Genomic DNA, 26,095 nt, shown 5'->3' with positions numbered 1-26,095 from the left:
TGATGTTCTTGCCGTTTTGTGCGTTGATGCTGTGCAGTCTGTGTTTGTGTAGACGCTCCACGTGCTCATCTTCCCATGGCAATATTTACGTGCCTGCACCTCCATATCTTTCACCGTGTTTGGTGCCATGCAGATCTCAAATTGCTGAGCCAACATGTCTGATGTGAGAAACATGCTCTACCGCCGCACTGTCATCCATTCGGCAGTGGTCTTCGGGGCACTGTGCTAACACAGTATCTTCTGAAGTGTGATTGTGATTTTTTCCCTTTAATCTAGCCATAGAATGGAACCATGCTTGCTTAAGACTCATGCTTTGTTGCTTCAGCGTCATTGCCAAGAAGTGTTGCATTTTCTTTGTGTCCTTCCCTTAGTAAGACAAGAAAACTGAGTCACATAAACTTCTACAGCTCTGTGACAAAATCACCCCTTTGTCCCATATTATCGCACGGTTTGGTAGTTGCTGGAATTCGGAGTTGAAACCGGTACGTTGCCAGCTCTCATCCCACCCCTGTCAGGAGCCACCCGGGTTCTGCCCGCCCCAGGTCAATGCTCGAATGCTCGTTTGCACCATTTGACAGGCTGGAGGGGGAAGGGGGAAACGGGGGGATGGAGGATGAAGCGTGAAGGTGTTTATTCAGTGCTGATCACCACTTCATAGATTGCACGTTTGTTGGTAGCTACATTAAGGTTGCTCCATAAAATTTTTCATATTCAAACTAAATTACTTGCTTTAAAATGCTAGACTTGCATCTCCCTCTCCTTTCTCCCTTTCGTTCTGTGCTCGGTTTTCCCCCGGTATCATACACCTTTTCATCGAGTTGTTTTCTCTCCCTGGCACCACTCGGATGGGTTTGGAGGGGCGGCAGGACGTCACCTTGGTGTGTCACAGGTGGCCATTTTAATCACAGGCGTCGGAAATGGGCTGTTTAATTGGTGTAATTTTGCAGAATGAAAAAAAAACTCTTTTCAGAGGTACTTCAGTAGTGGAACAGAGGGAAAACTGCGTCCCTAGCTGGCATTTCCTAGAAAACACTTTGGTGTATAAACTGAGCTGAAACGATTCCAGTCACATTTGTTTCCAAAGCTGTTTTTCTCTAAACAAAATGGAACACGTTCAGGTTTTCAAGCTACCAGTTGCCATTTTTCTCTCCACATCCACCAAGACAGTTGATGAAAGAATGTTTCTTTTGCTATTCTGTCTCTGTATGTGCTGTTTTTGCTTTGTAGTAACTCAGGTTGGTGTGTCCCAGGGACATAATATGTGTCCAGACCCTGGGATTCCAGAGAGAGGCAAAAGAATAGGCAACGACTTTAGGTAAGAACCTTTTACGTGTGTGTCTACGCATGCCGCAAAGCTTCTGTCTGTAACCATTGTGTCCGCTCCTTGGCATTACCTAGTCTGTTCTTAGAGACCATCTGCACACCTCCAAACGCATTATGTCTGAAAAGCTGGCTGAGGCGAGTGATGCAGAAGAACAATGTGTATAAATGTGCACGTGTGTGTTTGGGAGACCGTGTCCCAGATGAGGATCTGGAACGATCTCTCAGAACATTTCTCTCTCTTCACAATGCGGGCGTTTAGCCAGGCCTGTGTAATCCGTGTGTGTTGTCGTTCCCCCCTCCGGTTAAGTGCAGAAAGAACTGTCTTAAACAGCAAAAAAATGACTTTTCAAATTGCCTCAAGTCACAGCGTGGCCCTGCCCCTAGTGAATTTGAGGTGACTTCCCAAAGTGCTGGTACAATTCTCTGTCAATACGTGTAGCGGTGCTAGATAATTGTTTTCTTATAAAGTTTAAAACAATGCTGTTATTCCCTTGTAGTTGGTAGCGTTCATTTCAAGTGTGCAGGAATGAATCACCCTGCTGTTAGCAATGGTGAATCAATATTTAATCTTATTTTGCTGTCGATGGCTGTTTTGCTCACTAAAAGTGTCTTTCCATTTAACCTGAGTCTATCAAATTCTCCTGAAATCCAGAAAATGGATCAGAGGGGTGAGGGTGGAGGAAAGGGAATTCCCAATAGTCCCTAAATGCCATAGGATAAATTCTCAGCTGCTGTAAACCGGTGGTGTGTCGCTTCAGTGGGGAAGGCAGCATTGGTTAAACCAGCAAAGGATCTGAATCCAAAGTGATAGAATAAAGAGCAAATCTTTCAGTAGTAGATCAAGATAATTTTTTTTTTCTTTATAAGAATGCTGAGCATGTCATCTCTCGGGGCTGAGTCTGTGCTCCCGCACTGCGTAAAATTCCCACTGAAGTTGCATTGAAAGACTCAAATCTGTTCTTGGACTGTCACCACCTCGGGCAAACGGCGCCCGGCACAAGCCACGGCGCGAGGCAGCAGCTTCCCCTCCTTCGTCCCTGCTGTTGCCTGCAGGGCCAGCGAGCGCTCTCTGCTCGCAATTTGGAGAGTCACCGGGGTGGTAAAAAGCAAGTGACAAACCTGTTGCTGCAGAAGCGTCTGGGTTGCTAACGTCACCCTTTGTTCTGTCTGCTAGGTTAGGCTCCAGCATCCAGTTCACCTGTAACGAGGGCTATGATCTACAAGGGTCCAAAAGCATCACCTGTAAGAGAGTGAGCGACATAATTGTTGCATGGAGCGACCACAGGCCGGTGTGCAGAGGTGAGACGACGAATTTTACAGAGTTATTAGGACCAATGAGACAACCCGTCTCCTTCATGCGTCACCCATTCTGTCCTCAAGTTTGTCATCACCTGGTTGGGATCCCTCAGTGGGTTCTGAAGCTCAGCCTGCCGTGTGGCCCAGGGCACAGACCTGTTCCCAAATCCCTGCCTCAGGCACAGCAAGGGGAGCCCCTCCGTGCTCACAACCCCTTGGGGAGATTCAGCTCGACCTCTCCGTGTTCAGTGCTGCCCCTGCGTTTGTGCTCTTGGAGATGGGAGCTTGGTCTCATCAGCTTCATGGTCAGAAGTCAACAGGATCTTTATTCTTTTCTAATGGGGATTGTTGTTTTCTTGGCTGAGTGAGTAATATGGGTTCAGATTCTTTTCACCACAGGCCTGAGAAAGAAACCTTTGCTTGATTCTCATTCTTTACTCCGGAAATTCAGATTTTAAGAAAAACGCCTGTTCCTGTTGCACCTCCTGAACTAATAAAGCTATTTCCATTAACTGTGGAGCTTCATAAGTTATTAGCTCTGCACCGTATGGATTATGTTTGTGTCCTTCATACCTGTGCACACAGTGCGTTCTCTCCCCTTCCGTCCTCTCTGTTCCAGGCAGCTCTTTCTATGGGATAAGGAGGAGAGGGGAGAGAAGATGAAAGCCTGAAACAAAATCTGGGAAAGCTGGGGTGGAGGGAGAATCAGTTAAATGGAACTTGCTGCTAGTAGGCAGCGATGTGGGATTGCTTGGACGGTGGCTCCAAACTAGCATGATCCTGATTATCCTGTGGCCCAGCCGTGAGCCATCAGCAAATGGAGTTTTCTTTCAACCGAATGCCCATTTTGCCCTTGGCCATTTTGTTTTCATTCCCGCTCTGTCTCTAAAAAGTGGCGTGCATAATTGTGATATTTGTAATGCTAATAATGAACAACTTGTAATATTTTTAATTAAATCCCTCTAAAGCTCTTAAAGTCATAAATTGGTATTTTTTCAGTTCTTTTTTCTTTAATTTCATCTGCAGATTTTTTCAAGGCTTTGGAATCCCATCTAATTCTTGAAACAAGCCTAGAATAAATTGAATCAGTGTAAGAGGATATTTGGCATAAATATGTGACACTATAAAGGAAATTTATGGTGTCCTCTTGCAAGAGATAAGAAAGGATTTGCCTGCATTATTATGATTCTATGAATCAACTTAATTTTTTTTAACTGCTAACTTCTGGGAGTTTTTTTATTTTTAAAAAAGTTTTCCATTTGCTTTTATTTCAGCTTTCTACCACTTTTTTTTCCTATTTGTTCCGTTTTGTTATTGGCTATTGAGTTTCTCTCAAACTGCAGAAATCGGGGTGCCCGTGAGCCAGCTTTTAACGCCCTGGACTCTGCCGGTTTCTAATAGCCAGTGATCCAACCTCCTGCTGCTGTTGGGAGACTGTTCTTCAGCTTCCCCATCTACAGCCAATTCCCTCTGGGTCCTGGGGAGACCCACTTAATCCCTTTGTGCTCCTGTTGCCGGCTTTTAAAATGAGAATAACGTGATTTATCTTTTTTTTTTTTTTTTGTGTGAGGTAGGATGGGACGTGTAACGGACTCCAGGATGGGGACAAATAGGAGGGGGCAGGAGGAACGTGGTTTAAGCATCACGGACAGATGCCCCCAGCTCCTTCCTGAGCTGCTCCTTGGCGTTCCTCGTCTTCCCCTGTAGTCAAACAGTTTGGCCAGGAGATCATTTTCTGTGCTTTACTGCTGTTTGGGGGGCAAAAACGCCATGTAGATGCCACATGTGCAAATATGGCTCCTTTGAGATTGCAGAGAGATTAATTTTGAGGCTCCGTTACACAAGAGCAAAGGCTGTTACAAAACCAGGATGCTGTTCTTCACATTTTCTGGTTAAATATTACATCAAAGGAATACCACAGGGAAAATTGTCCCTGCCTGAGCACTTCTCAGCTTCTACTTTCCCTAAGATGTTTTTAAGATTCGAAGTTGAGTTCCCATCTTGGTTCTGAGTCCGCAGTCAGACCAGAATGAAGTCAGCCTTCACCTAATAAATACTTGCTGTGCAGTATTTTTTTTTGTCCTGCAAAAAAGAAAGGAAATAAGACTTTCTGGGGACAGTAAAAAGGAGCTGCGTCTTAACCTGGCATCTTCCATGTAGGTGCTTTCATTGTCCTGGATATGAAAGTATGTTATGTGAGGGCTTTAATATAGTAAATAAAATCAGTCTGAGTGCTGGAGGATGGGTCCTTGGTGGTTGGTCTGGTGGCCCATCTGTTTGGTAGCCCCTGGAAACACCCCACTCATCTATTCATCACAGATAAGTCCTTCATCTCTGATGTTTACATGGGAAAAAATGAATCTTTTGGCTAATGAAAACAACACAGAGCAGCAATTTTTCATTCTCCCCCACGTCCATACTGTATGTATCCCTCCTTCTCTCTGCTCCCTAAGCAAAGAACACCGAGCACATCCCAAAGCCACGAGACCTCACTCCCCCGTCTGTCTTGTTTTCCTCCTCACAGCTAGGATGTGTGACATGTACCTCCGTGGTCCCAGTGGTGTGATAACTTCTCCCAACTACCCTGTCCAATACGATAACAATGCCTACTGCGTGTGGGTCATCACTGCGCTCAATCCGGCCAAGGTAGGTCTCGGAGATGCGTCTCCATGTCCTTACTTCAGTGCCTTAGTTGAGATGTTGTATAGCTGTGCTTCTTCAGTTACGACAGCTCTCGTATTTTGCCATTCAGGTGTCTGTTTGTGATGTCGAACCATCCTTTCTTCCTACAGACTTTCTTTCCACATGTTTCTCAACTGTCTTTAAAGACCGCAACACATCACATTCCCTCTCTCGCTGAAAATTCATTTTGTTAAAGGTTGTAATTAAAAGTGAATGTAATTATTTTTAATCGAAACCTCTCTGATACCTTGGCGTGAATGGTGGTGAAACGCCAAACAGCTTAGCAAAGCATCTCATTAAGCCAGCTCTCAGCTGGGGCAGGAAGGCTGTGCCAGGAATGCTGATTTTTCCCTTCTTTTGGCTGGTGGCTGGCCCCTAACCAACGGGGATTTCAGCCCCCGAAGGGCAGAGGGCAAGTGAGGACAGAGGTACGGTTCTATCTGCTGCTATTTATGCAGTACTGTAAATCTATAAACAGGTCCTTTCTGTGCTCGCTGAGGTTTGGAAGAGAGGAGGTTGGTGGGGATTTTCTGTCCCCGTTGGTCTGCACGTGTGATTGAAGTCTGTTGTCGCTGATCATGTAGAAAACAAGGCTCTGCCGCCTTGGCCTTTGTAAGATCAAGTCCTTTCCATTTTCCACTGGCACAGGGAGGGCAACGTTCAGTGCCTCACAGCTTTTTCCAGCCCTGCAAACTCTTCTCCAGATCTGTATGGGAACATAAGAACAAAAATTACTTCACTGTGTAGCTCAAAATACACTTTCTGAGCTGTTATTCACCATCTTCTGCTCTCAGAAGACAACTTCTTAGTATCTGGGTTCCTACTAAAGTCCTTCCTATTAGCTCATGAGCAAATCTCGCGTGCCAAGCCGCTGAGCTCATATGCTTATTCTGTTTATTGTGCCTTGGTCCTTGCCTCCAGACAGTCCTGCGTTTGGCACTCTGCCTTCTGCCGCTGGTCCAAGGCAGGCGTTTCACAAACGTGTGAGCATCCCAGGATCTCATCTTTTGCTAGAAATTGTTGCGGTCTGTAGAAACGCTGGCAGCCGTCGGCAGGTGTAGCCTGCTCGCCGATGGGATGGCATCTTGTGCTCGCACCTCCAGCCCTTCTCCTCCCTCTGGAGCCTGGGCAGCGGGAGCTGGGGCTGGCTGAAGAGCCCCCTGGGTTCTGCTTCTCTCCCCCCACTGACCTCACTTCAAGCCTTTAATAAGTGCAGATCACTAGTAGATTATGATTTTAACGAGCAGTATTCCTATGTTCCGATTTCAGAATGAGTTTGTATTTAAAGGGCTGTCATTAGCTGGTCATTTCATCCAGCGGATGTCTTGGTTTGGCTGCAGAGGAGCGTAGTAATGACACAAATTCTGGGAAACTGGAGTGTGGAATCAGGATATTTTTCAGTGCTGACTTATTAGGAGCGATTTACTGGTTAATCAGACCCAGGAGGTTCTCCTTCATCAGGATAATGTGCAAGTGGAGAACAGGCCACATGTAACAGCAGCTATTACTGCTCGAGTGTCAGCTGTGTTCTTCAGCCTGTGGCCCACAGCCCCTTGGGTATACATTGCCTGTGCGTGGGCGGGTTATTGAATACATCAGCATCTCAGGCTGTGGTATGTGTATTATACATAGCTTTATTTTTGTGCATCTTTGTCTTTCAAAGATCCGCAAAATCCAGGTTTTGTGTGTATAAAATAGTCCTCTGTCTTTGGAAAGAAGTTGTAGTGAGCTAGACATAGACGTGCCCTGGGTGTTATATAGGCAAAACACTTCCACTTGGGTTTTCCGGTACAAATTACGAAGGAGGAGATGGCAATCAGTTGTCAAGAGATGTGAATGGGCCCTGCCCACTCTTCTGTTGACCCTTTGTGACGTCACTTTCCTGTTGAATATTGAGTCTAATCTTCAGCTCTGCCCATTTGCTCTTCTCCCAGCCTCGTGCACAGACGACTTCTGCTTTTCCCTCAGCAGTGGGATAGGACGAGCTTCTCCTTTTGTAAGCTTCCTGGGCGGACTGTCTCATTTTTCAAAAACCTACGGTCTTTGGGAATTTCTACTTACGGAAAGTTTCTCCTCTTCCCCCGGTTACTTTCTTCCTCAGCTTTTAAACCTGTGTAATAATAAACTGTTGGTTAGAAAACAGAATATGCAAGTCCTGATCTTCACCTTTCATAAATCATAAAGGGGATTGAAATTGGTAAAATACATTAATTTCAACACTTACCATCTTGGAGCCAAGATTCAATAGCACAAGAAACTGTAGTTCGTGCTCCATGGGCTGCAACATCGCACACTGCGAAGAGGCACAGCGTAACTGAAATAAGGATAGATTGGCCAAATCAGCAGCTTGTATTAGCTGTGTAAAGAGACTGCCATTCTCTTTTTCTTTGAAGTGATAAATAGTTAATTAGTAATAGCAGTTTATAAAGGGGTTCTGCGTTTTGGATGTTTCATCCTGGAAGCATAATTTACAGGTAGGGAAAACCTCTTCATCTCTTTGAAGCAGGGAGGGTTGAGGAATGCATTAATTGTTTTGGGAAAGCTGCGGCTTCTCCTGCGGGTCCCTCGCCCCGAGCCTTCTCCTGCTCGTGTTCATCTCCGTGGTCCCAGGGCCCAGGCCAGGTGTGGGCTTCCTTCCAGCACTCCTCGGGATGATGGAAACAATGGAAACAAATCGATTGCCCTTACTGTTTTCTGCTGTTTAAAGAATTCATTAAGGCTCTGGAAACTAAAGCTGTGCACTCAGGACCATATCTGATGGCTGAAAATACAAAAAGGCAAGTGGATTCACTGGGACGGGCGGTTTCTGTTGCCCAGCAAACAGCTGCCGGGGCGGCTGCCCAGGCTGATGCAGCCGCACACCATGCACAGACCAGTACGGCACTGGGAGCTGCTGGTGCACGAGTTTTAACGCCAGTTCGGTCACTGGTGTTCCTACCTAACAAGTCTCAAAGCGCTGCCTCTGAAGAATACCCATGAAACCTTCCCTTACTTAAAGCAGGGCCCAGGATAGAACCAGGTTGCCAAACTGGCGAATTCCCCTCCCTGACTTGGTGGCTCCGTGTGGGGAGGGGATGATCCCGTCTCTGCACGTTCCGCAGCATGGCTGAGGCAAGGATTGAAGATGAATTAATTAAAATACTTCGAAGATAAAAAGCATTATGGGCCTGAGCCGAAGCCTGCTGAAGTCAGTGGTAATCTTTTTATTGACTTGAGTGGTCTTTGGATCAGGTTCTGTTATATGAAGCTTTTAATATGAGCGATGGGAAAACCACCGAGCTGAATTTAGAACTCATTTGCAAGTCATCTGTTCTATATTTGGAGAAGAACTGTGAGCCAGATTCACTGAGCTCCATAATCCCCTCGAAGTTTGCTCAGAAACCTACATAAACAGTATTAAGGACAAAGCGCTGTGCAGTTGACAACTTGGAATTATTTCCTATACAGAGGGCGATGTCAAACCTATATGGGGGATATTCAGGGTATCGAGGTTTTTTGCTGGTCCCCAGTGCGGTGGGAATTAATTTCAACCACAGTGGAAAAATAAATCACTTGGGGACTGAGAAATGCATATGATAATTGGTGAATTTGCATCAAAACTATTTCTGAACCTTCATGACATAATGGATGTTTCTGGTTGATATTTCCCCCGGGGTTATCCTCACCTGGAGCCTAGTAGCCAAATAAAGCTCTGTCCAAGCTTCTTGTGTCACCGGTGGAGAGAGATGGCCCCCTCCAGGGGATGATTCATCCTAAATGAAGATAGATGCTGGAGCTTGGGAGAAGCGGGGGGAAATGAGTAATATGTGCGTGTAAAGCATTTGAATATAACTGCAAGAGGTGCCGCTCTCCATGGAGAGAATGACTGTGGGTTTGTCCTGTGAACGTGACTGCACTTCAGATCACTTCGCAGAAGGAAGCATTAGAGTCGGGTGTCATATCCCAGCCTATTTTCTTGACTTTGCTAATTGCTTCCTGTCACTTCGGTAGCTTCAAGTTGAGGTTTTATGTCATCCGTGTATTTGTGTGCGCTGGTAGGTCTCTTGTTATTTAATGAATCACTAAATAATTTTCAGCTTTCAGACCAAAAAGAAAATAGGAAAATGGATAAATAAATATTGTATTCAGCAGCCCGTTCCTGTGCCACAAGGTTACAGTCTTCAGTATACTAGAATGTAATTAGTTATTTAATTAGGGTAAGACTCCTTAGAATGCAGTTTACTTGAATGACTGATTTAACTAATGATGTGTGCCGTTTTACAGCACTGTGTTCTTTGTATTAATTACATTATTCCATCATTACATGGTTTAATAATAATCTGCACAGGTTAATATTTTGGTACTACTACTAAAATTAATGGTTCCAAACTTCTATGAAGTATCACACAGGCTCCTGCTTGACGATCCTGGGGGTTTTGGGTAATGCCCCATTTTTGGAATGTCACGGCTAACATATCTAATTTGCTTTTCTATGCATTTGAAAAGTATTAATTGCATTTATATGCAGAAGATGGTAGCACATGACAGTTCAGTTGATATACCCCTTATTTTTTAAAGAAGACCCAAGCCGTTCAACGTCTAAACAATGTTTTCATAAAAGGTTGAAGTTGAGTGGCTTTTGACAGAAGGATGTTGTGAGCTTCCTAGAGGGTGTGTGCAAGCCTTGAGGAGACCGTAGAGCCGCGCTCGCGTTTAACGTAACGCAGTTCATTATTGCCTCTGGTTTTAGGTTTGGGACTTTGGCCCCCCTGCGATTGCACGCGTGCTCAGGTGTTTGCAGGAGAGGCTGCTTCTCTAACAGGCGAGGAATTCCGAGACAAAGATTTTGGTTTTCCTGCGCCTTGCTCCCTTGGCCCAAGCCCAGAGGCGCAGGGTGGCATCACGTGGCTGGTCCTTGGCACACACGTAGGTCCTTCTCGTTAATTGCTTTTGATAACTTCTGTGTGGTGTGAGACAGCAAAAAGTAGCGTGAAACTAAATTTAGTAATTTAGTCTGTTAAAAGTTAGGAAACTTAATATATTTACAGGCACATGTACAAAGGTCTGGATGCATTCGAGCGTTTACGTGCTTCCCCGAATCCAGTCAGTTAAAAAGCTCCAAGAAGCCCAATTCCCATTGATTTCTTCTGGTGTTGCGGATGTAAAGCCCTTCTGTAAATTAAGCGCTCTTCCTTTTCTGTTTGTTTGCGCTCTCTCAGGCTGGATTAAGACCTTTGTCCCCTGAATCGCATTGTAATTTTCAACTATTTGAGAGTAATAGATTTCAGGAGCAGCCAAGAGCCTTTGAACACAAACCCCTTGACTTTGTGGGACCTCTGCTCCTAAAGGATAGGCAGAGGCTCCGTAAATCCAGTGGGGGTGGGGGGTTAGGGTAGAGCAGGAGAGAAAACGCAGGAAACACACAGTAGTGGACAGATATTCTGGTGATTGTGTTTGCAGACGTCTTGAGACAATTTCCTTGAGCTGCCCCAGCGGTAATTCACGTCAGTTGTAAAGACCAAGTCTTGGTCTGACAGAAGCTTTGGAGAAGCGGGGGAACTTTGAGCAACACAGAGCAAAAGAAAGACTCTCCGCTTGCACCGTGCGTCACGAACACGCTGCTTGTGTGCACGTTCACATCCGTCACCGTATTCTCAGGTTTATGAAAGAAATAGTAGCAGTACCTGGTGAAAAAAAGCACGCTGAAATCTCAACGCGCATATCTTTATCAATAAAGTCATCTAGGAAATCAATAGATAAAGCAGAAAAATCTGAGAGGTAATTTCAGTAAGAGCTCAATCTGTCTGGAAAGAAGTGCTACAGTGCTATAAAAAGCGAGGACGGTCACCTTTGGTGATGTCCCGAAGATATTAATGCTCTTATAAATTGCTCCTTGATAGACAAACAGATAAATAAACAAGACAAGGGGATCTGCTGGCTGCCTTGGCAGTGGATTCATATTAACGTGCAGTATCTTTGCCAGGTTATCAAACTCACCTTTGAAGAATTTGAACTAGAAAGAGGATATGACACTCTGACAGTGGGTGATGGAGGACAAGTCGGAGACCAGAAAACTGTGCTTTACGTGTAAGTAGCATGTCCTTTGTCCCCGCGAGAAATCCGCACCTAAGTTTTGCCTGACGAGACGTAGGTGATGTGTCCGGAGTCCCAGGCTGGTTGCTGCGCCTCGCTGGGGGGTCTCCGTGCTGCTGGGCTTTTCTGGTGGAGCTGACTGTTCCTGGTGTGTGCTTCCCTCAGCACGATCGCTGAGGCTCCAGCCGACAGAAAGGCTCTTACTTTTTTGCTTCACTCCTTAGAAGCGAAGCCCTTAGGGGCTGAAGCTGTCCAGGGAGCGGAGTGAACACGATTAAAGTTTGGATACAAGAGCAAATGCAAATCGGGCAGAAATTGAGAACTGTTTGACTCTCTCTCCTCTGCTGCCCTCCTTGTGCAGTCATTTTTAGTAGTGCAAAGTGGCTGTAAATCCATTGTCTTTGAGTTACATCCTGAGCGTTTTACCCTCTGTGTGCGTTTGTCTAGGCGATGAGACATGCTGCTTCAAGGCGGAGGATTGGTCCCCCTCAATTTATGCCCTTTAGTTTGCAGATACAATGCTCTGCAGAGGTTCCTTCAGTAGAGGAAACATTGTAGGTAGTCTTACTTTTCTTCCAGGCCTTCCTATATATCAGTGTTTCCCATCTAAATATGGTTTTTGGGGAGGTCTTGGTTGTTTAGGGTTATTTTTTTGGTTTTGCAGGTTTTTTGGGTTTTTTCCCATTTTAATTATGAAGAAAAGACCAGTCCAGGGCCAGCCTAGCCATGCTGAAGGAAGAGATGAAATCTCTGATGCTGCCAGTTTTAGATTAAAGAACTGCTGTGCTGTCAGTCTGTTGTTTTTAGAAGATTTGAAGACCAAGTGCTTTATGTACTAGTGGAGCTAATAAAGGGAATAAAAGGGGAAGGGGCTCTACTGGTGTTTGCCATCTCCTACTCTGTGCTTAATAACTGGAGGGGGTTTTGGTTTCAGTTGGAAGGAGCATGTCGATCGGAACGATACAAAGGAACACGAGGGTTAGTAGATCAAAGGGAAGGGTTTTCCCTGACCCAGGTGTTTAACAGCACTTAAGCATCCATTTCTGTGTCTGCTATTTTCTAGGCTATTTTCTAGTTTTGAGGTTGGCGAGAGCTCTTGGCCGCTCCGAGGGAAGCATGTGCTGGGACCTCAGGGTTTTGGTGGAGGGTGTCACTCCGCGTGCACATGGCCTGGCTTCAGGCTTGCGAGTGAAGATGTGAGGCAGTGGTGTTTGTCGAAGTCTCAAATGTCTTGAGGGCACTTGCCAGGCCAGGTCCTGGAGCAGGGGCAGGGAAAAAACACCGTTACTTTCAGAAGGAAACCTTCCAAACTTTCAGTTGGAACCAGGGCCACCAGCATCCAGCTTTAGGGTCTTAACTCGAGAGACTCCCTTCTTTTCTACCCGGTCAAAAATGTGTAAGAGCAAACACCTCTCCGAAAGCTACTCTGGCGAAGCTGTTGTACTCTTTCCAACTGGTAGAGAGTATTTCGTATTGTGTTTTTTAATTCCTCCTCTTCGCTCGTTTTTCCACATGAATCAGCCTCCCACTCCATTTTCACTTATCTTAAATGTTTGCTTGTCTTTACGAAATGTCTGTTTCTCTGAGGTTCATTTTACTATAGGTTTTATTTCGGAACATGAACACTAGTAATATTTGGGTCAGAAACTCTAACATGCAACGTATATAAACGTAAATCTGATTATTGCAAAAGTGTTTGTAATTAAAGTGTCACAGAGTGTTTCACAGCTGATTGGTCAAAGTGTGCAAATTACTGCCAGGGGAGTAGTTTGTAATAACTTGCTGAAATGATTTCTCATTCCGTCCCTTTTTGTTTGCCAAAAGCCCATGAAGATTTTCCTACATTTGATTTTAATCATTCCACATTTTCTCACTCTGTATTAGCTACCCAACACCTTGCTAATGCAAATTCGGAATCTCTGAGACCATCCGCACAAGGCGTCTTCTCCCAGGGCAGGAGAACTTGCCATTAAATTGCTGATGCTAATCCTAACAGGGAAAATTATTTGTTTAATTTTTAATCTGAGGGAGGATAAGTTGAAAACTAAGGAAACGTGAAAGAGGTGTGAAGATCGCAGAAGTACTCCATTTGTAATGAATGTGGTTGAAAGTCCATGCACAACTTTTCTCAGCAGTCGGTGCCCTCACAGCTGCCGACAGCTGAATTCCGGAGTCAGGCTGGATATCCACTGGATACAAGCTGTAGTGTTTTTGGAGGGATCAACGTGCAGAAACCCAACCCTGTCAAACATATGAGTTCCAGTCTTCTCACTCTTCATTTATTCTCGGCTATTCAAGAGGAATTCAGTCCTGCAGCCTTTCAAGGCAAGAAATACGTCTGCGTCGAGTTGCACAGCAGCAGACGCCAGCCAAGCTGAGATATGGGGGACCATTTGTTTCCAGTCTCACTCTCATCCCTGTAAAATGCATCTCAGAGAACATAACAGGTTGTTAGGCTGAGCTTTCTCACTTGCAGAGAGGATTTTATTCCCTAAAGTAACAAGCACCCAAATCAATCATTCAGCTTGTTAAAGTGGAGTGGGAAAGCATGCAAAAACCTTTGAAGCGCCTTGTTCTGGAGACTTTTCTCTTGGTGTGTTCCTTGTTCCTGCCTGTCTGCTGCTTAAATAACTTGAGAAGAATCAACAGTAGCACTTCTTCTGCATTCCCCATCAAACCCTCTGGACACAAAACGGTCATTAAAGCAAGATTACTTCTTAATTTACCAGCACCCTGGGATCAATAAAATTTCTGATGCAGGTCAAAGCAATAACAGAGCAAAGGTGAGGGCGGAACTGGGAGAGCTTTAATGGGCTTGGGAGACATAAATGTGATTTCCGGGAAAAACACTTCAGCTTCCAGTGCCAACACTTGAGCAGTGAGCGGTGTCAGGTCTTAGAGCAGCCCCTGGTGCGTATGGGACCGGTGAGCTCTCTGGGATGGGGAGGACAGGGATGGGTATGGCAACGATGGTCCCATTCCTGTCGGATACCCGTAAGGCTGCTGGAGACAATCTGGCACTCGGCAGGAAGCCCGTGTTGAGAATGTCAAGGCAGTAGAATGACCCTTCAGGCAGTCATTTGGCTTCACTCTGGGCAAACAGTAATTGGCAGATCAGCCATGCTCTCTCCGATTACCCAGGAAACTGGGAATTGCGACAATTGCGCCTGGAGGTTGCAAGTTACATTTATTCACAGGATGCTGTCGGCACACAGCTGCTGGGCTCGCTCCCTCGCAGGATCGGTTTGCCGTCATTCTGCCTCGAGAGCCCGGGGATCAATTGTATCACCAAGTCTTTCAGGTGCTGCTCCTGTACTTGAGAGCGGTGCCAGGCAGAAGCCGTACCTATACATATGGATGTGTTTAGATTGAAGCAAACACTACAGGAAAAACAAAAATGCCTGTCTGCTTGCAGTAGTTGCACTTAAGGTAATTTATAAATTTATCACAGATGATACCTTAGCAGAAATAGTATAACAACAACACTAAACACTGCCACTAAGACAGGCAACATAACGCTCGTGCTCCTGGGGTACTGATCCCTTCCCACGCGCTGTTGCTCGGCGTTGCGGAGGGAAGGGAAGGCGCCGTGCTCAAAGCGGGCATCTCTGCCTGCCCAAGGGCTGCTCTGGCGCTCGTGTGGGCGGGGGATAAAGCTCTGAAGCTGTGTTAAACCACAACGGGGTGATTAATCCCAAAGGCTGAATGAGCGCACACGGCTCATTAATGCGGATATATTGGTGACGTTTTTCTAAATCTCTTCAGCTCTCCTGGGAGTATCCTTGAAGGGTCGGCGATGCCCGATCGTCCCATACCGCCTGGGTTAGGAGCGCTTTTATAGGGCTCACAGGACATTCGGCAGATTGGAGGCTCGTGCCTTGTCTTCCAAGGGGCTTTGAGATCCTTGTGGAAGTGTCTCTGTTGGGATAGAAATGTAGCAGAGAACATATTGGAAGTAAATCTTTGTAATTCTAGAAAATCACTCTAAAGACAGTTAAGAGGTTTCGGTCACCAGTATGGGTTCTCTGAATCTTGTTTGTTTGCTTATGTTTTGCTTCAATGAGGAAGGAAATGATTACTGTTGGTGCTGGATAATATATTGTAATAATGGTACTGAATTAGAATTATTATAGTGGTGATAATGGTAACTTGCAGGCCCTCAACTGTGGTAGACGACTGTTCAGGTTGTATGCAGGAACGTACTGAGAGGTTCATTGGTCTTGCAAATCTGTCAGGCTTTTGGAGAGTGTTTTGTTTTGGAGCTGTTCTTAATTGTGTTGGCATCACTCTCATTATTTTCTGCTCCTGTAGAGGTATATGTGGCCTTCATTGTGGTGGGAAAATAAGTTTGGGGAGACATACAGGCTATTTACTTGTTCTTACTTATTCTTGCAGCTTGACTGGCACCACAGTCCCAGACCTCATCGTTAGCACACACCACCAGATGTGGCTCCTCTTTCAGACTGACAGTGTCAGCAACTTGCTGGGATTCAAAGCAACGTATGAAGGTAATCCAGGCGTCTCGCTCAGAATTTACCTGTTTTAAAAGGATGAGGGAAGAGATGGGTACGGTTGTTTGGGAGAAAAGAAAGAAGCTTCTCTAAATATATTGAAGCTCTGCGGATTTTTCTTAAAACTGAAGCTTTGCTCCAGTAAGAACAGCTTTCATGGGTTCTGTTCCAGGAAAGCAGTCTGGGTGGGTAGCGTTTCATTGCCGGGTCGTCTGCTTTGTTGGAAAAGGGTTGGTGCGTTTCAGCTGACGGCAACAGACTGTGTCTGCAGGAGAAAATGAGATCAAGTAATCAGTGGTTCCAGTAGATTAGTGGTATCAATTGCTTTAAACTTCGACTGATCTGGAGTATTATAAATGAAATAAAAGCTAATGCTGGGATTTTTCAAAAGAAACTGATGAAGTGCATTAGGATGTGACTGCTGAACTCTGCCATAAGCTTCTGTGTTTACTGTTGTCATAGGTGATTTGCAAAGTTAAAGTAAGTGTGATGGAAAAGCGTTCCTTCTAACTCATGTAAGTGACTCGTGATTCTAGATGAAGCTTTTCTTAGATATCTGGTTTGAGTTGTTTTTAGATTTTTCCAGAAATCTCCATCTCATGTCTCCTCGCTTGGTGTGAGCGCCCAGGGTCCCTGCCTTCCCCTGCCAGCGCTGCTCTGAGGAACGCGGGCTCCTTCCTCCGCCCCGTGCCTGCGGTGGGGGAGCGTTCCTCCACCTGTGCCGCCGGCGCAGGCACACGGGAACATTTCCACTTCGATGTCAGCTGCTTTTTGGGAGTGTCGTCATCTTGAATCTCTTTTCAAGGCAGTTGAATGCCTGTCGGTTTTCTCTCTGACCTGCTGATACCAGGGATGGCTTACGCGTCTGACCCTGGTGTCTAAAAGCAGACACGTAAATCTTCACCTCGCCATGGGGGCTGCTCCTGAAACGTCTTGGGTACCAGCAGCTTCCACTGGCATCAGCAGGAACGTTTAAATCTGTTTCTTTCAAGGGCCCTAAATACACGTTAGAGTTCATTTGTTTTTAAAAGCGTTTCCCTGGGACTTGTCATGTTTCAGGGGAGTGTCATATTGTGTTCAGGCCGGGACCTGCCCGCGGCGGTGCTGCTGGCTGAAGCTGAAGTAAGAGCAGGCAGGAGGCTGAAGGGACCTGACCTACCAGAAACCCTGGTTGGACTAAACGCCGGCATGTCCAGGCCAGCTGAGTGGTACCTTGAAGGGGGCACTGGGTCGTGGCGATGGAGCATTTACAGGATTGCAGGCCCTGGCCGGCAGAAGAGTCATAGAGAGACATAGATAAGAGATAAGGGAATTGAAAGAAGGAAAAGGCAAATCCAGCCTGGTTGCCTAGGGAGCATCTCAATGCAGTACGGGTACAGGAAAGGGTACTGTTACACTCTTACTGGTGTGACTGCCCCAGCCTGAAGGCTGGCTCTGCAGTAGTCGTGATGTGCATCCCCTGCCGCGTTTGCCCGCGGTTGACTCTTGTCAGGCTGGCAGAGCTGCTGCAGCCCTACCTGCCCCCTAGGGGTGGGCGAAAGCACTCCCCAGCTCTGCTGTGAGAGCCCGTCGGGTTTGGTAATCTCATCCAAAGGGCAATGTGGACGTATTCTTTCAGGCTCTTGATAAATCTTACATTTACCCTATAGCATAGCACATAAAGCTGCAAAGCCCATGATATAGGGACTTCCTTACACTGTTGTTCATCTTCTGTGAACTTTGGATCTATAAGGAGCTTGACTTTTTCCTCCTCTGACTCACTTGGATGTTATTGGTAGCTTGATCTATAGGAAGGCTGAGCTGCTCTTGCTCCCCGTGACCTCCCCGGTGGGTTGCAGATCACCGTTATCATTCATGCTTTGGAGTCCTGTTGGATGGAGCTTCCAATGTCAAACGTGCTTCTCCCGGCCCTACTCATCAGCGTGACCCGCACAGCAGCTGCCTGGTTTGCTCTTCTTTGCTCTTCTATGTCCGTAACCTCCTCGAGAGGAAAAGAAAGGGAGAGTTCTGGCTCTGCTGTCCCCTGATGAGCGTTCGAGGAGGGACCGTTCCCTGGGGAGTGTCTGTCCTTTGCCTCTACTAGAAGCGGACGCTGCTCTCTGCCTGTCATTCACATTGTTTTTCTAGGCATCTTTGCAGTTTTTGTACAGCAGCTTCTTGACCTTGGAAAATGGGTTTGCACGTGAGCAAAGACAGACGCTCCCAGCCTGAGGTCCGTGCTGGCGCTGCCCTGAGGTTGAGCTAACCTCCGATCAGCCAGGGCCATAAAACTCTCTTAGTTTGTGCAAATGCTTTGAGTTACAAAGCAAGAGACGTTTAAGTAAGAGGCAATTAGCACTTGCCAAATACATTATGAAATTATATGCAACTTACTAACAAGTTTCAGTATCAGTTTTATGGCCGCGCTTCTTCCTAATTGCGAGGGGAAAATTACAGCTAATGGAGCTATATAAAGTCAAACCCAAAAAATCTGCCTAATAGAAGGGCAGAATATTGCTTATAGAGTATGTTTAAATAGCCATCTATCCTAAAATTTGCAAGTTTTAGTGTACGTTTTAAGTGTAATGCAGTCATAAAGCCTGTTGCCAGCGCTGAAACAGTTACGCCCAAGAAATTTATCGATGCAGAGACGGAAGGACCTGTTGGAAGGAACGTGCTGAGGAGGGCAGCGCGCCATCGAAGTTTCAGTATGGGGGTCCTGAGAAGGGAGGGGCCAACCAGGTCCTTCTGCTTCACTTGTGAGTAAAGAGAGAGCAGATTTGCACCCGGAAGAGTGTGCAAACCACAGGGTACCTGGACCCAGGTTTTTTCCAGATCCGCACTGCCAGATTGGATGCGTTTGGAACAAACGCACAGCGGGTGTAAATCAGTGCGACAGCATTGATTTTCAATTAAGCTGTGTCAGTCTTTACCAGCTGAGGATCTGGCTCATTAATGTTCATGAAGATTACTGCTAAGTCTCCAATGTCTCAACCGCAGACACTTTTATCCTTTTAAACAGATATTCTCTCATAATGGTGAACAATGGTTTTGGACTTCCAGCGCTTGTCAGAGGAAATTTGTATTAAGCTCTACTTTGCTGGAAAAGTCTTTTTTCTCGCAACTACAGCGAGCTGATGAGTACTGCAATTTAGTGCTTGACTGGAAGAGGACTCGCAGCCTCCTGGGGTCTGGGCTCTTACCTTCCCCCTTCTTCCCTTTCATCTCAGGTGACTTCTTCTGAGAGTACCTTCCCCTTAGAGCAGCCTGGTGCCTTCATGGCCATCAAAATGGTTCTTTGAAAGTTCACAGGTCAACCCCTCGTAATGGTTGGCAATAAATAATTCCTTGAGGTAACATTTTCAAAAGTCCTTGAGAAATTTTGGGTTCATTGAAGAGGATTCAGACTCCCCGTATCTCATCCACAATCCTTCTGCAGTTATGTTCCGTGTCGGTGGACTGAAGACGCTTGAGCCTCCTCACGGTGGAGATGAGGGGAAAAACGTGTTCCTGTTACTGAGGAGCTTGAGGTTATTACAAGCAACAGGATAAAAGTAAATCAATAGCGCAAAATTCTGTGGTAAGAGACAGAAATACTAAAACATGAAGAAATAGAAAAGCCAGATTTTAATTTAGTCTTATGCTTATATTTATATAGTTTTTTTAATATAAAGTAATAATTTAAAATTAAAACTAGATTTATAGCGCAGTAATCTAGTTGGGATTTCTCTTGGAATTGGGTTCGTTTGGGTAGAGCTGAGTAAGGTCTATGTTCGGAACGACTAGCAGGCTGCAGGCAGGGGATGATTAAACAATATTTATTGGTGTTGAAATGCTGACTAAGTGTTTGGCTCTGGAGAGCTTAGCTTTCGAGCTGAAATGTAGCCCCATGGTGCTAAGAGGCTTAGGAGCTCTGCAAAGCTGGAGCCTGAAGATTTCCTGTATTGACCTTTCTGCTTTTAATCAAATTGGTGCTGCCCCGGGTCTTTGGTGGGAACGCTCGCTGGGTTTCCACAGCTGGTTTTACATACGGTTTGTATAAATACAGAACTCTGTGCATAGATGCCTGCATGTAAAGGTGTTCATACAGACGTATATCAAATTGAGAACAAATAATAATGTCTTAAGTTGCCTGATTCTAGGAGACTTGGGGAAAAAACCCACCTATCTGAAACCGGTTCTGATGGCGCTGCGGTTCAGAGCCAGCCTTGGGCGCTGAGGTTGTGCTCCCTGCCGCGGAGCGCTGTCTTCGACTTTTGTCTAGCGAAATACTCTCGGGTTTCCCTGAGAAGCCCAGGTAACATGCAGATAGTTTTCATTGATTACATGTATTTTTATTTATTTATTTAGAGTCTACATTACCTAATGCCGCAATATTGTTGATGGTGGAAGTCTGTCAGAAAACTCAGTGTTTATATCTTTCCTACTCTGCTTTTCCATTAAATGTATTGACTCGTGTCATAAAACACTAGTGCTGAAATACTGCTGAACCAACAGACGTGAAGGCTTTTAGCTTATGATGTGTTGACCTGAGCGGCTCTCAGGGTCACGTTACTTGTATTTAAGTCTCGTATAAGCCTTAGTGGGAGTGATTTGATGTCACGCCACAGGGTTTTAATGAGCCTGACGATTCAGTTTCTGCATTTGCCCTGCCACGGTGGTTTAGATGGGAGGGACGTGGCAAAGACATGCAGAAAGAAAGGGCTTTCTCGTTTCCTCTTTAGATCATTGTTTCCTCATCGTTGGAATCAACAGAAGAACTAGGCGATAGAGACTCCCTGGTGCTGGTTCCTTCAGATGCCTGCCTGACGCTGGCAGCTTTCCTTAGTTAAGCAAAGTTAACGTATGTACGAAATAACGTGTGCGAGGTTAAGTCTTCTCTTCTTGAGGGTCTTTCCTGACTAGGAATAACATTAGTGTGATTTCCTCAGGTATGGCCTCTAGATCCCACGTCTTGTGGGTATTTTTTCCAGAAACTGAAGTTTTGCTCGTGCAGTGCTTGCTTGCAGCTCCGAGATCCGCATTTTCTTCCAGAGCCGAGTCGGGCAGGGGCAGAGATTCCCACAGAACCCCAGGAAAAGAGTGGCCTAAATTCTGGGCGCCTGCGGCGTTCCTGAATTAGAGGGGAAAAGGGAGCAGGAGGGGGGAGTGCTGGTGCTGCCCAAACCCGCGCCGTGCCCCCGCGGGCTGCGGTTCTGGCTGGCGTTCCTCGCCGGGGGAGCGTGGGCTGCCGCCTCCGCGCTCAGCGACGGGACCCGGCTTCCCCACCCACCGCCAGCAGACAAATAGCACAAATAGCCGGGGAAGGATGTCTGGTGAAACGTTTTCTGTTAGAAAACGCTGTTTTGTCAAAATCTTCTCTGCATGATATAATATTTGATGGAGAAGTTTTGAAAGATTCATTTCAGCTTGTTTCATTCAAATAATGTCAAAACACTTGATTTAGATGTTCTTGTTTAGTTTTGACTTTTATTATTCTAACGTGGAAGTGATTTTACTTAAACATTCATCAGGAGAAGTGTTTCAATCTTATTGAAGTAACATGTTTTGATATTTCCGAATCACTCGTTTTTGGAATTTCTGCCCTGCTAAATATTTCATGGATTTTACTACATATGAAAAGAAATGTAGGAAACAGGGGATTTTCTCAGGACAGAAATTCCATTTTCTGACCTCTCTAACGTAATAAAATGTGCTAGCTTTGTTTGCCTGCTGCAAACGAGGAGATCGTGTGCATGGTGGAGAACGCGAGTCCGGTTCTTCATTTCTCTCCCGTTCTTAAAGCTGCGGTTTCGCTCTGTCCGTGGAGATGTTCCAGCGGGGTTCAGGCAGTGTGACAGAACAGGACTCCACAGGCGACAGGGGAGTGGGAGGGAGGAGACCATTCGCTCAGTGCCTCCAGAGCATCCGTGTTACCTTTATTCTTTCTCAGCAGAGGGTCGAAGGGAGTTATTTTTCTCTGCTTGGGGCATGTTTTTCTGAGTATCTGGTAGCCTGAGCGTGTCCTCATTTTACAAAAGCAGTGAATATGCCAAACGCTTGTAGCTGCCTTTGGCTTCGGCGGTAGCTGGAGCTGCTCAGCATCTGTCTGCAGCCCCTTGGTGGAGTTCTGTGGCCACCGTCCCGCCATGGCCACCTGCAGAGAGAAGCCCTTCAGGTCGGTGATGAACCTAACGGCAAAGCTCCCCTGGGCTTTAGGAGGAGGGGGCTCCCTCGCTGCAGTCAGGCGTGGGCAGGAATATGTTGCATGTCTGCGTGTTAAAGAGTTTTGTTGCTCCTCAGTGGAAGAGGAGTGGAATGTGGAGGAGCAGCCTGAGAAGTGCTGTGGTTCCGCTCCCCACGGCCCTGGCGGTGCCGGGGACAGAGTGGGCTCTGGGAGGTGACCCCGTCGCCCGCCCAGCCCTTCCCACGGCGTGGGTTGTTGTGAGAGATGGCTGGAGCGACCCGAGTCAGCGTCCGTCTCATCGGAGGTACCAGCAGCGTGGCACCCGCACGCTCCGTGGAAAGGTTTCCATGCCCAGGGGTTTCCATCCCCAGGGCACGTCACAGGCTTCGGTGACAGCGGGAACTGGCGGCGCTGGGTGAGGGGCGCCCCGGGGACAGCTTGGTGTCAGGGGGGTTTGCTAATGCTGTATTTCAAGACTTCAAGGTGTGAGAAGGAAAGGAACAGCAAAAATTAATTTTTAAAGGCTGTTGACTTGTCGCAGAAAGCGTTACCGGTGTCCCGTGTCTCTGTCAGGACACGATGATACACGTTTAAAATATGCATGCTTCCCTTTGATCTTTTTACTCTTTCTTCAGTTTTAGAGCTGGATTTTCTTTTCGTGATTTGCACTATTTGTCTCCTCTTTTTCTTTTTTTTTTTTTTTTTCTGGAGAGTAGTGTGCGGTTCGGTGCTACTTTAATACCTGAACTGTTTTATTTTTTGTCCATTATATGCAAGTACAAGTCTTGAACATTTGGATTTTTAAAGTCTGTGGGAAGATACGTAAATCCTGGCAAACTCTTTTCACTGGCAGGCAAAAAAAGAAACATATTTCGTGAAAACTTTAATATTAATATTAATTTATGCTAAATTATTTTTGGGATGCTTCATTGCCTGGCAGTGACTTCTTAGTTCAAGATGCGCAGAGCAGTAGCAGAAGCTAGGTGCCTTGTCGTGGCTTCTATTCAAAATACACCTGTATCTAAGTTGCCTGAAGTCAGAATAATAATGAGGTGCTTGTTGTTATTCAAAGCAAATTGGAATATTAGATGGAGTAATGCAAATCTCGGATTATGCGATTTTCCTCTGTAAAGAAAATGTCGTAAAAGAAGTTCCCAATTTGGTGTAAGAAATTGAAAACCGGGAGAAAAGACAGCGAGGCTGATCATAGATGATGGGGATGAAAACTAGAGAACGTGGAAGATGAGATGAATGTGAAGCAGAGAAATCATGTGGGAGCACTAAGGAGCCTGTAAAGGAATGAAGTTTTGTAGCTAATAGTGATACAGAGCAGGGGCCCTTTTGAAATGAAATTGTACAGAGCAGAAGATAACAGAAAATTGTGTCCGTGATTTGCTTGAAATCAAAATACATGTGGAACGAGAGGTGAACTGTATGTATCTATGCAATAAGGTGTCAGCTGTCTGCTTCGGGACCACACGGAGGGATGGAAGTGGGGGTGGGAATGAGGAGAGCCGGCAGACGTGGCAGTCCAGCAAACACCCTGGCTCTGTATCCTCCTGGCCACAGGAGGCGAAGGTCTGGGCCCACTGAATGACTTGTTGTCTCTCTGCTTCAAAAGAAGTCCTTGAAGCAGGTGCAGGGCAGCATCTCCTCGGGTATCGCTGGATTTTTCATTTAGTTCATAGAATCACAGAATGGTTTGGGTTGGGAGGGACCTTAAAGACCACCTGGTTCCACCCCCTGCCCTGGGCAGGGACACCTCCCGCTGGAGCAGGCTGCTCCAAGCCCCATCCAGTTGTGAGGAAGGACGAGGAAGCCGTTAGCAGAGGTTGTTAGGGCCTTTCCGAGACACTGGTAAAGTTGGTGTGTTGAAGACGGATCTCGGCAGCGTTCAGCACTGCTGCTGGCCCCCGTCCCGTGCAGAGGGACCGGCGCTCCCTCGGGATGCCGTGCCTTTGCCGGGGTGCTGGCACGCAGCACGGCGGGCACCGCTCCAGCCCGGCATTGGAGCCTTCCCCCTGTGCAACTTCTGTTTTCTCTCTTTCAGAGATCGACCAAGGGAGCTGCGGTGACCCCGGGATCCCAGCCTACGGCAGGAGAGAAGGATCCACGTTTCGGCACGGGGACAGTTTGAAGTTTGAGTGCCAGCCGGCCTTTGAGTTGAAGGGACAGAAAACAATTACCTGCCAAAAGAGTAGCCAGTGGTCTGCTCAGAAACCAGTTTGTGTTTGTAAGTCAGTGAGGAGACGGCTCTAAAATGTCTTCATGGTGTGGTGAGGTGGTCACGTAAAGAGGATGTTTGTGCCCTGTGCTTGGTAGCCAGGATGGGGCCGCTTCTCCTGGTGGCAGAGGTGGCACCAAGCTGCGGCCACGGGGGGAGTTTGGTTCGGCTCCTCTCAGAGTCGGGGTGTGCAGCGGGGAGCAGTGTCCGCGTGGAGTCGGGCTTGTGTGTGCTCTCTGCCCTCCGGCGCCCCACACCCCGCTGCAGAGGCAGCAGGGCTCCCCTGGCCGAGACAGGAGGCACGGGCACGAGAAAAAAATAATAATTTAAAACTCGGTTCTGGTTCTGGCCACTTAATTTTCCTTCATTATCTGACAATATTCAGGCTCCTTGCTGCTGGACCTCAATTTTTAATTTGTTGCGTGAGTTCTCAGCAGAAGTAAGACATTATGCTCTCACTAGGGACCAAGGATAAAGTTTTCAGATATAAATGGGAGTTACGTGCACAGTCCCCATTGAGTTTTAATGGTCTCGCTGTCCTTTGAAGATACATTGGGCAATCTGCTTTGTTGCACTGACAGAACCTTCAGTCAGAAACAGTGTTGTATTTGGACATTACCAAAACTCACAAAAGTATCTATATTTTCCCCAACTGGTGACAAGCAAACTCTTTATTTTGACTCGTCTCTACTTAGTTGGAAATGTTAAAGTCTGTGCCTTTGAACAGATAGTGTGATCTAGGAGGGTGAGAGAACCGAACAAAAAAAATAGGAAAGGAAAATTCAGTTGAGCAACAGACAGAGGACAAAAATGTGGGGAAAGTGGATGGAGAGAAAACAGAGGTGTTAATTTTTAGAAGCGTGTACTCACTATGCAGATAAGTAGACACGCCGGTGTTAGATACTCCAGTACGAAAGGCTCGTTCGTAGTGTGGCAGGACCTGATCCGTACCAGGGAGATTTCACAGCCCAGGGGGCAAACCCTGGTCTGGGTTCCTCGGGAGCTGTGGGAGCGGTGGGGGTGTTCGCGGCCCTACCCTGGCAATTTATGGGAGAATGTGGGAAACCAGTTTGCAAGTGAGTGCCTTTCTTTTCAAACACTGATTTAAGCTCTGAGCGTTTCAGACTGTCTGTCTGGGGAAAGGAAGCAGTTCCTTTGTGAGTTTTGCCTTTCCCAGATGCCAGGACTCCCTGCCTACTTGGTTTTCTCGATAACCAAATCAGCTAAAGCTGCTGATGAGGAAAACGGAGTTTCCCTGGTTATCTTTGACGTGGGAAGTGTTAGACCATTTCTGTGCTTCGTGTCAGAAGGTTTGGGTTTTTTTGTTTCCCAGAAGTTCAGATGAATTTGAACAGCAGATGGTTTGGTTGAGGTTCCTGCTGACAGTTCACGGTGAGACTAAACCCGTAGTTTGTGCCCCGTCTGAGGGGGCTGGATCGTAGCAGTACAGAAAGGAGACTTCCAGTAAAGTAGGATTATTTTTTTTTTTAGACAGATATTGAACAGGGGCATCAAATGGAGCCCAAATCAGCAGTCCACGCGAAGCATAGCACAAGCATGAATCTTTTAGTTGAAATAATTCCGTTGTAATCTGTTCTCTGTGGCCCACCAGCTGTGGATATTTATGAATCACCATGTAGATAGTGGAAAACGTATTTCACAGCCCTCTCTGCACCTTTACTCTCCTGCCTTTATTCCAGACAGCATCATATTAGCATGCGTGAATCGGAAGAGGTGAGATGACAAAATGTGTAACCTGGCATGAAATCTGTAGTGGGATTAGTGACAACTCTCTGTAAACGTTGGGAGACCATTAAATGTACTGGGTGTGAGGTGGGAAGA

The 26,095-nt window shown here is 46.3% G+C and overlaps 1 protein-coding gene across 1 annotated transcript in view; it reads left to right on the top strand.

Moving 5' to 3' along the window:
- CSMD2 (CUB and Sushi multiple domains 2) overlaps positions 1–26,095 on the top strand; it is a 293,220-nt gene that overhangs the window by 140,309 nt on the left and 126,816 nt on the right. The window contains exons 8-13 of the mRNA XM_054223614.1: positions 1,228–1,315; positions 2,498–2,622; positions 5,144–5,265; positions 11,264–11,367; positions 15,769–15,881; positions 24,080–24,262. Of these exons, the coding sequence (XP_054079589.1) occupies positions 1,228–1,315; positions 2,498–2,622; positions 5,144–5,265; positions 11,264–11,367; positions 15,769–15,881; positions 24,080–24,262 (735 nt within the window). The remainder of the gene's footprint in view (positions 1–1,227; positions 1,316–2,497; positions 2,623–5,143; positions 5,266–11,263; positions 11,368–15,768; positions 15,882–24,079; positions 24,263–26,095) is intronic.

Source organism: Rissa tridactyla, chromosome 18 (genome assembly GCF_028500815.1).
Source record: "Rissa tridactyla isolate bRisTri1 chromosome 18, bRisTri1.patW.cur.20221130, whole genome shotgun sequence".
NCBI lineage: Eukaryota > Metazoa > Chordata > Aves > Charadriiformes > Laridae > Rissa > Rissa tridactyla.
The sequence above is the reverse complement of the archived record's forward strand: the minus strand, read 5'-3'. Positions and strand labels throughout refer to the sequence as shown.